The sequence below is a fragment of the Echinops telfairi genome, unplaced genomic scaffold (assembly GCF_000313985.2).
Source record: "Echinops telfairi isolate 266 unplaced genomic scaffold, ASM31398v2 ScPeMD7_7457;HRSCAF=8495, whole genome shotgun sequence".
Lineage (NCBI taxonomy): Eukaryota > Metazoa > Chordata > Mammalia > Afrosoricida > Tenrecidae > Echinops > Echinops telfairi.
This window is the reverse complement of record NW_022111357.1, coordinates 8,856,889-8,867,487: the sequence shown is the minus strand read 5'-3', so window position 1 is coordinate 8,867,487 and position 10,599 is coordinate 8,856,889. Positions and strand designations below refer to the sequence as shown.

The following is a 10,599-nucleotide window of genomic DNA, read 5'->3' as shown; positions in this document are numbered from 1 at the left end:
ATATTCTCCCATGAAGCCCAGCTGTTAGAAAAAATGTATTGCAAAAATACTGTATTCTTAATTCACTCAACCTGCAAAGCACCGAGATTACATATTGAAATCACCAATAGTGGTGACCTACAGGCAGGTAGGTCAGTTTGCCACAACAGAGACTAATTACCACATGCTTCATAAAGTCCATGTCAAGATGCTAAAAGCACTCTTCTTCCCAGTATGGTTTGGTTCCCTTTCCCCCACGCCACTGGTGTGTTCCACGTTGTCTTCAGTTACAATGCAACTAAAGAAAACCACACAACTTAAGTCAGACACCAAAGGTTTGCACTTTTTATGCAACGCTGAATTCTACCTAACAAATTACGGCTCTAACCCCAAACCCACACAGGTTTTGATCTAAATTAGCTTTACCATACAAATGTTAGGTGCTGCACTGTATTTTCATTGTCAGAAGTGTGATGTCAGAATGCCCACGGAATAAAAGTACATAGCAAGTCACCAAGTTAGATTATATTGCTTGTTACCTACCTGTATGCAGTCGGCAATGAGAATCTTGGAGCAAGCAGGAATACTACATCCGGGTCCTAATGTCCATTGCCATTTGCGGTACTACGTTCCTCACAGTTACGCACTGCAGAAATGCTGGCTAAATGCAGTTATGTAGCAGGCCACTACTTTTTAATGCAGCTCAGTCCAAGAACACCAGAAAACATTCAGCCACAGCGTAGTGGCTTGCCCAAGAGAAGCCAAGTACCTAAATTTTTATCTGCCATAATATGCCACATACAAAATGTTCACAGGCGTAACATTACAGTTTCCCAAATTGTAGTTTATGCATTAGTACTATCTAGAGGGGTGGGGTTTATAGTACTTTAAGAGTTTAAGATTCTAAGCAGATTATGGTTTCTCTAGATAATGTAAGCCAATGGGGTAAAGCTTACTGAACACACTGGGGACAGGGGTGGTCTTAAAGAATGCAGCTTTTAAGAGATTGGGAAGTCCAGTAACAACCAATGTTCCTCTTAAAACAAAATTATGAGAGAAAGTGAATAGGAGGAAATGGGGGCAGGTGTTTGTTTTTTGTTTTTAGAAAATGGCTAAAATACTTCAAAACTACTTCCCTTCCCCACCCCATGTTTCATCGGCTTTTAGGAAAACTACTTTCAAAGATGATTTAAATTCACATTAGGCTAAAAACAGCAAATACGTTGCAAGTCTGAGTAGCTTACAACAACCCTTGGTACTGTTTCAGTGATGAAAGTCAAATGTCAGTTGAAAAGAAGCAACATTTATTTGCTAAACAACGTTTAGCAATTCTACAACACCCAATAAGGGTATCAAAGCCACAACTTTCAGGAGGTTATCCATTATCATCCTTCACCACTCTTCAAAGGTACAGTACTACCAAGTTTATTTTTAGGGTTTTGTGCCAGCATCCCTTACAAAGAAAGGCATGTAATCTGAAAAATAAACTGAAACATTAATTTTATAGGCAGATTTTCCCATTTCCCACCATCCCCCCACCCACACATTCAACTTCACCCTCTGTGGGTGTCCCATGAACACCTCTTATTGTTGTCCCTATTATCCAGTGCATCTAAATTATAATGGGCTCCTTTTCAAATACAAAACGTTTTTCTATACAAAACTCATACTTGTCACCATTACTTGACTTGGGACGAAACTTTCTGCTCATTGACATAAGGTATGAGAGAACTACCCTACCCATTACCAAGGTCTTGAGAGTCTCTTCTTTCAATCAGTGCGCACCATGTACCTGTCAGTCACAACCAGAATTTCGTGACATGCCTTTGTATGTTTTACTTTGATAGTATCCCCTTGCCTATTCAGAAAGTGCTCAAGTGGTTTCAGCAAAAAAGGTTCCCTTTGTACTCAGCCACATTACAAAACTTCAGCATGTTAACAAAGGTTTGATTTAGAATTTGACTTTTGCCAATTAGCGCCAAGAAGAGGTGAAAAGGAGAAAGAAAAAATTCTGAAATGTACCAATTTAAATGGAAACTAAGAACACAGCCAAACCATTACTTTACCTAGTATTTAAAGGTCATTCTTTGCTAACATTTCCACGGGGAAATCAGACTCATTGTACTAACCAACCACAGTAAACCATTCAATAATAAAATCATAATGTCTTATTCCAATGGGAGGATCAATGAAGTGGACACATCATTGAAAGACTCCAAAACTTTATGGTGGGGAAAGGGGTAATTGCACTGTGTAGCATGAACAATTCTCCAAATTCAGTGCTACGTTAAAAGGAAACGAGAAAAAAAGAGAATCAGGCCAACAAATTTACATTAAGATTGGTTTACCTGCAAAGCTACTTCTTTCCAGTCACTACTAGCTCTGAGGAAGAGAACCAACCGATTTCTTTGTGCTACAGATTTTGCCCCTCCATATGGACCCAGGAAGAGTGTACAAATGTATGCCTAGCCCTGCTTTCCTTCCCTTCCTGATAATTTTTTCCAGATTAAACCCCACCTTAAAAACTACTTAAAAGTAATACATGAAAAGAATTCATGTTTGATCATCTTTAATTCAAATGTAAAAGTTCATTACAAGCCGTTTGGAGGGCTTGGGAATTTGTTTCTTTAAAACTAAGAATGGGGGAATGCAACAGAATGATCTTTCCATTTTTTTTCTTCAGAAACTTTCAAGATAATTGGGTCATAAAAGATCCATTTAGCCAAACCCACTTATCCCCCCTGTAATGGTTCCCACACCCGCTCCATAATCTTTAACACACTTAACTAAGTGAAGATTTACAGTTCAGACCATTTAACCATTTGAAAATACTTATTAGCGCACCAGCTTGCTTCCTACAACGCCAGACAAATCAAATCATGAAACAGCTTCCAAATGTATTTTCTTTTTAAAACAAGGGGAGTTATTCATAGAAAGCAGTACTTTGCCTTCCACATACATTTCCCAGTAATGGCATCGCCATTTCAAGGGCTAGAAACTCTCATGCTTTCAAAGTGGAATACCTACCTAGCCTAATGTGCACAAAAGCATGAATGGCAAAGTTGAAGATGGGTATTTTAACTACTTTTTCTATTTATTTGAAGCACAGTAAAAAAAAATTGGTACACTTTGGAAATTCAGTGGCACAAGGTACACTGCCATAACTTGAGGGACATTATACAGTTTTAAAAAAAGGAAAAAATTTCTCCTGTCTTAAACACTGCATTACATAATTTTAACCTGCCTAAACAGACCATTTACAAATATTAGGTCAATAAACTGCTAACATCCATAAAAAGGTAGCTTTCTTACTAAAATGCAAGAATTTAAAAGGTTGCTATCTAAACAAGAAGACAAAACAAACTGGAATGAAAGCCTAGATGTCACATCTAAAAGCGGGGCTTTTTGTTTGGGCCTTCATACTCTTCTCTCCCTCGACCATATCCTGCTGGAGTTCCAGGCCCCATTCCTCTAGGACCCTGTCCACCCACAGGCCCCGCACCTCCCTGCCCAAAGCGCTCAGTACGCTATTGGAACAGTAATTAACAGTTCATTATATGTAGTTGATGTCCATGTGTGTTAAGTAAATATTTTAGAAGGTTCCGTAGTCAACGTTCGTCGATACAATCACCAATGAGTCGATCCACAGGTACCGGGAACATAGAAAGGAAAAAAGGGTAATTTGAAAATTAGTTTACGTAATACATGCCTTGTGGTATGTTCCCACTTGAGCCATTCTCATACACCTGTTTCAAAAAACAGATCTTCCCTGTAGTGCTAAAAAATTTAGGAATTAGTACAGATGTGAAAACCCATTCCAAAATGAGTTCTAAGAAATTTCACATCAAATAAACTCACTGAAAGGCTTGCAACTCTCACTTTAAGGTCTGAGCAGAAAATTTAATTTCCAAGTAAGCCTAACAAGCCCAAGCAGACAAATTCAAATGACTCAATGAAGTGACAAAGACCTACTCACCAGTTAGTGGCATGTGCTGCATAAGAAACCTTGTGCTTTTCAAGATCTTAAGACACATCTGCTAAGGTGCAGAAATCTTAAAAGGTTGAGTTTTAATATATACTACCGAACTACAAAAAGAAAAAGCATAAGACTAACAGACTTAATCACTTAAGCGGCACAGTAACTAATCAAAAAGCTTATCGTATTCTCACAGGTTTGCTACCTTCAGAACCACCACTAAAAAAAGCCATTAAGACACTATGACCCACAGCACTATTCTTTACTGTAGCAAAATGACTAAACATACAGCACCCTCCTATCAGCCCAATTTTCCCATTGGGTCTTTGAAAAGTCCACTTGACATCATTGCTATGATTCCATTTTTTGGGGTAACCACCCAAACAGCATAACACCAAGCTTACATGACTGCAGTTAAGCAGTTATTTCATTTGGTTTTAATTATCTCTAAGTTTAAATAGAACTGTGTCCCCAAACAGAACCCTACCAGTAAATGCACAGCAGCCTAAACTCTCAAAACTCTGCTTAAAATGCACTAGTTAACTGAGAAGATAAAATGTAACAGGATCAGGACTTAATTGTCTCTATAAATGATTTAAGTATGTTTTTCCTACAAAATACCACAGAGGTACGTGAGAAGACTTGGAAACCTTAACCTAAAAAGTTTATCAAAGGGGAAAAAAGTAGGATCTCAGTGGAGTTTATTGCTTAATTCCCAAAGCTAAAAAAGAAAACTTGGGACTTTTCTATAACATGATTGCTTAGATAAGTCAGAAGCGCTCTGTAATGTGGAGCATGTCGAATTAAATCAGGTTTTGTAAATTTTTATGATGTCTACAGTCAACTTTTAAAGTAATCACATAATCCATGTTACCCACATACTTTCAAAGTTCAATTTGAAGAAAGCTAATAGCATTATATTTAACCCAACCAGCTATTTTACAATTCTACCTTTACTTCCCCGAAAGCCTTAAGCATATTGTAACGAGGCAAGGTTCCATACTAAATCCCAATATTCCCCGTTTTAAAAATTGCCTAGTGAGCTACATACAGAAGCTCTCCTCCCTTCGCAAAAAGGCCTATAGTTGAAACCCCAACTCTACAGAGTAAAAACTACAGTCCTCGTAAGGATGTGTAAAACCCTAATCTACTACAGCCACTCAGACCAATGACTTAATTGTTCTAAAGCATCCTGACAGGCTATCTATGCAGCTAAAACACGATAGCATCAAGAGGTCAGATCAAATGCATACCAGTAGTATGCTTTAAATTATCATTTTTGCTGCCCTAGAGCAAAGAGATGTCGGTTCTGTATTAAAAGGTGAACCTATGAACAGGCCCAACAGGTGGGAAACGACGAGTCAAACACTAAATAATTCCCTTTCCATGGGATAGAGAAGCCACAGCAAATGTAGGTCAAAAGTCCTACACAAATATCACTAAAACATGCCTAAAGCTACAATCTACTAGTCTGATTCATACTTATGGCAAATACCAGCTTAAAGAATGACACATTGCCATCTGAAGAATCTCACTCAGATATAGAATCATTCATTTTAGAATTTGGATTTGCCATGCACTGGAGTTCGAAAGTGCGGGATGGAAAGCAACTTCATGTACTTATTGCCAAAGAGAACTTCACATACTAAAAACAGCATTGACTCTTCATTGGCAACCACATCTGCTTAGGTTGCCACACACGGAAGCTCTACGTTGCCAAAATATTCCTCAATATTATGATTTACATGAGAGGGAGACTAAAGGAGGCCCAGCCACCTACTTTAAAAAAAAAAAAAAAAAAAAGCACACAAATAAGTTAAGAACATGAGAATTTCCTTTATACTATGTCCCACAGGATACATTACCATGTCACTTCCCATCATGGAGCCACTCATGGTTGCTGGGGGAACTCCAGGATTGGTTTCATAACCTATGCCACCTCCACCACCTAAAGGTGGAAATTTCTGGCCGCCTGAACCATAGGGATCTAGGAAATAAAAATGCTTGTTAAAATTCACCCCAAACCTGCTATTGGATAATGTTACTAAATTAATTTCCCTGCTTACCTCCCATATTCATGGCTCCTCCACCACCCATTCTCATGTCTCTTTCTCTCTGAAAGAAAAAGATTGCCAAAATAAAGAGCACAGTAACGTTCAGAGCATTTTAACTGGTTCGCTGCCTAAGGTACATTTTAGATCAATATCCCAAAAAAACCGTTATTGAGATGCTAAAGCCCCTTGCTAATCATTGAAATCCTCAGATCTATGAAAAATGAAGAGCCCTCGCGGTGCTCAGGTTAGCATGGACTACTAACCACAGGCAGGTAGTTCAAACCCACCAGGCACTCCCAGGAGAAAAGATGAGGTAGTCTCTCCAACTATAAAGATTTACAGCCTCAGAAACCCTACAGGGTCACCATGTGTCAATCAATACGATGGCAGCAGGTTAGGTAAGAACAGAAAAATCTTAAAAAACAAACCAGAAAAACCTTAAGGGAAAGCAAAAATACCACGAGACTATAACGTGAAATATAACTACAAGTTCTGTTATGGTGGTGTATCCTGAATTAACTCATAGGAACCTTTTGACAGTGGTGCTCAACCTTCCTAATGCGGTGACCCTTTAATACAGTTTCTCGTGTATTTGCTAAGTCATAAGTGTAATTTTGCTACTGTTATGAATCGTAATGTAAATATCTGACATGCAGGATGTATTTTCATTGGTACAAACTGAACATAATGAAAGCAGTGATTAACCACAAAAACAACATGTAATTACTTATTGTGAAATATGTATTTTTAATTACAAATAAATGAAATTTTGTCTTGAAGCATGGTGTAGCATGGTTAAGTCATCATGTAGACCCTCCTGGAGATGGATAGATGAACAGTGTCTCAGTTCCTTAAGATCATCAGAAATACAGTGAACCCTCGTTTATCGCGGTTAATCGGTTCTAGACCCTACCGTGATAAATGAAATTCCGCGAAGTAGGATTCCTTATTTGTAAATCAAATATTTTTGTAGTTAGAGCATAGAGGACATGAAAAAACACCCTTTAGTCACCATTACACTCGTATTACCCAATTTATTAAACGAAAAAGGGAAAATACAGTAAAACATTTTGGACCTTACAATTATCATTTATTATTTGTTATATTATTTATGGCATCAAGCGTGTACAGTATGAGCCGATCAGTGGCAGTAATGACAGAGCATGCACTGTTACGTAAAAACCGTGATAGAGTGAAGCCGCAGAAGTCAAAGCGCGAAGTGGCGAGGGTTCACTGTATGTGTTTTCCAATGGTCTTGGGCAACCTGTGAAAGGGTCATTCGACTCCCCACGGGGTCACGACCCACAGGTTGAGAACCACTGCTTTATGACAATAGGAAGGGCCCCTAGGGTTCAGTGACACTGTTGGGTAAGCAATGGGACTGCTAACCACAATGTCAGGGGACTCAAACCTCCCGCTGCCCCAGTGGTTGGAGGCTTAAGCATTGTGCCACCACCTGTCCTTTCAAGTTTTGTCGTCTACTTACTGGATCCATGTAGCCCATACGGCTGTAGCTTTCCTCTCTTTGGCGTCTCATTTGTTCTTCCATCTCACGTTGGCGAATCATCATCTCTTCTTCCCTCCGACGGCGTTCTTCCTCTTGCCTAGAATACCCATCAGTCAGGTTAACCAAAATGTTACCCATGTCTCTTAAATTGTCATTTGATTACCCTAGCAGAAAGTCCCCAAACTTTACAAAAGTCGGAGCATAGAAAATAAAGGCCTACACAGAGCACCCATTAGCAGTCCAATTACAAATTAACATTTAGCCTAAGAAAAAGCTGTATTAACAAAAATTGCATACTGCAAAAGATTTACATCTGTTCTATAAAATGAACGTCAATGCGGAACAAAAACAACAAAATTTCACCTCAATTGCATTTCTTTGCGCTTCTGCATTTCTTGATTGTGAAGTTCCTCCATGCGTCTTAATTCCTCCTGGCGTCTCATCAGATCTGTATATTGGGAATATTTTTAAGTCCTGTTAATGAGGTTCAAAAAAAACCAAAGGATGCTACAGCTGAACTCAAGACGCTACAGTGGAATTCAAAAGGCTAGTTTACCTTGGCGCAAAAGATTTGCCTGATGCTCATGATAGGCATCTTCCATTTCACTTTCTAATTTGTCCTTTGCATCTTTCATGTTTTTCTCAACTTGTTCCCTCTGCTGTTTTTCCATTTCATCCAAGGACTTCCAGCGCTGGGAATATTCATATTCAAATGTGCCATGCTGGGCAAAGCGAGGTGGTGTTTCTCTCTCCCTAACAAAGCACAAAATTTAGACGTAAAATAACTTGATATGCACACAAATTCTACCTGATTCCCTGAGTTACATCTCACTGGCCTGTAACCTGTAGTGAATACGAGGAAAGCAAAGATAACTTTCAGATACACACACTCATCTTCTCTGCAAAAGAACGTGGGACAGATTGCTTCAGTAACAAAGAGCATGTGCACTGGAAATAAATTCTGGCTTCCTGAATTTTGTTTTTCTAGCCAAATTTCTTGCCAAGGCTTCTTTTTCTTCCCCACCCACACCTACATTTCAGTACATTTTCACACCTAACCAGAATTACCAAAGAAAAACAATTGTATTTGGATGGCATTTAATTTTTTTTATCTTAAGCTGATTGTTATATTAATTACCACCCTAAAGAAATTTGCATATGTTAAGCAAAACAAAGATTACTAGGTGGTCAGATTCTACGAAATTGTTTAAAACCAGCTTACTTTTGATACATTGGGTTCTTTTGTGCAAGCTTTTCAGGAAGACCATCTTCATCATCTAGTTGTTCAAGTGGTTCCACAATGACTGGACGAGGAGTTCTAGTAACAAAAATAGTTCCAGTTTTATTACCAACTTATATAAGATAGGTAACAAATGGAAATCATTCAAATAAGCACTAAGATGGTAAAATGACTTACGTGGTCAGTAAGAAAACACCTTCACTGCATCTTTCAAATGCTTTTCTGGCTGCTGGTTTAGAAGCAAACTCAACGATGCCTTTCCCTGTTGATCTTCCACGGTCATCCACAATCACTACGGCCCTTTCAATAGGCCCAAACTGACTAAACGCCTCTTCCAAGAGTTCGTTGGAAACGTAAGGTGAAAGATTACGAACTGAAAGGGCAGCAGCATGTGTAGCAAAGCGAACTCGAAGTTGTCTACCCCTCATAGGGGTATCGTCAAGCTCAGCTTTGGCGATTTCAGCCAATGCCCTAGATTCCTGGGGGGGGGGGGATCAAACATTCAGGTTAATGACCTCAGAATTGGCTAATGTTCATTCTTAAATTGTCACAATTCCTATCCCTATTTTTCCCCCAGCTAAATTCAAACGTGACTGTTTCAGTCCTTCCCGAGGGCACTCAGGGCAAATGGTTAATTAAAATCCTTACTGTTTACTAGCCCAACCCCAAATGCCACTGAGAGGATTCCAGCAAGGACTAGTAGCAGTGGCATCTTTAAAGATGAAAAACGTAAAAGGCCAGTTCTCACTGGTTTAAAACACCAAGCCCACAGTGCTTCCTTTGCAGCAGCCACAAAAGTTCCTCATCAAGTGGATCACACTCACAAGTTTAATAAAGCCGAATCCTTTGCCTTTGTTGATAAAAACTTCTCCTGGTTCTCCGTATTTAGCAAATAGTCTTTTGAATTCATCCTCCGTGATATCAGCGGGCAGGTTCCCCACAAACAGCCGACAGCGCTGCGTGTACGTTTTCTCTCCAGGTCTCCTCAACAGAGAGAGGTTGGCTTTAAAGCCCTAGAAAATTTCAATAAACTATATGAACAGGCGGTATCAGTTGGGCTGTTTTCAGAATCCTTCCTAGTGAAAATCCTAATTTCATTCTCCTTTCCACACTTCCAACAGGCCTTCCAAATCAGACTTCACCCAAGCACACCCGCCGCACACTTCCTCCAAGAGTCGATGAAGCCCAAACCTGCCAACCGCAAGACCCGATTTGTCCCCAATACCCGTGAATTGGTAAGACCCAAACCAAACAGTACCCGATTACCACCTACGGGAGAAGACTGTCTACAAGCCAAGTCCCGCCATCACTGGCAGACGTGTCCTGGCAAGACCAGGACTTCCCGAACACTCCAAACCCTCATCTCACGGCCCGAAGGAACCAAGCTCGTCGGATGGCCATCTTGCACCCTACGCACCCCGGGATCGCGTCGCTAATTTCGGGCAGCCACCGTCCCTTCTCCGCCCTCACCTCAAAACGGAGGCGTGGGCTGCCAGTCCCGGGTCGCCTCAGCCGCCGGGCCAGCGGCCGGCTACCCACCCCGGGCCCCGCCCCCGCCGCCGCGCGCAGGCGCCCTGAGGCTTCCGACAAGATGGAGTCGAGGACGGGGGAGGGGGGTGGCGCCGTGGGCCGCGGCCATCTTAGGGAGGCCGACACGTTGCTCCCGCACACTCACCTCGGAGTCGGAGATCTTCTCCTCGCTGCGGCCGCCTGGCCCGCCGGGCGGGGGCCCCTGGTGGTGCTGCTGGTGGTAGGGAATGTGGTGCTGGCGACCCCCCCGGGGCTCGCCGACGCCCCGGTGCGGCGGCTTGGGGTGGCCGCCGGGCCCGCCTAGGCCCGGGCC

General features: G+C 41.1%; 1 protein-coding gene across 1 annotated transcript in view; it reads right to left on the bottom strand.

The window, feature by feature from the left end:
- Positions 1–2,531: 2,531 nt before the first annotated feature.
- Positions 2,532–10,599, bottom strand: part of SFPQ (splicing factor proline and glutamine rich) — an 8,918-nt gene continuing 850 nt past the window's right edge. The window contains exons 2-11 of the mRNA XM_013005256.2: positions 10,432–10,598; positions 9,581–9,769; positions 8,934–9,235; positions 8,739–8,834; positions 8,073–8,269; positions 7,880–7,964; positions 7,496–7,613; positions 6,022–6,070; positions 5,821–5,942; positions 2,532–3,506 (exon numbers count right to left, since the gene is read on the bottom strand). Of these exons, the coding sequence (XP_012860710.2) occupies positions 3,369–3,506; positions 5,821–5,942; positions 6,022–6,070; positions 7,496–7,613; positions 7,880–7,964; positions 8,073–8,269; positions 8,739–8,834; positions 8,934–9,235; positions 9,581–9,769; positions 10,432–10,598 (1,463 nt within the window). The 3' untranslated portion in view covers positions 2,532–3,368. The remainder of the gene's footprint in view (positions 3,507–5,820; positions 5,943–6,021; positions 6,071–7,495; positions 7,614–7,879; positions 7,965–8,072; positions 8,270–8,738; positions 8,835–8,933; positions 9,236–9,580; positions 9,770–10,431; position 10,599) is intronic.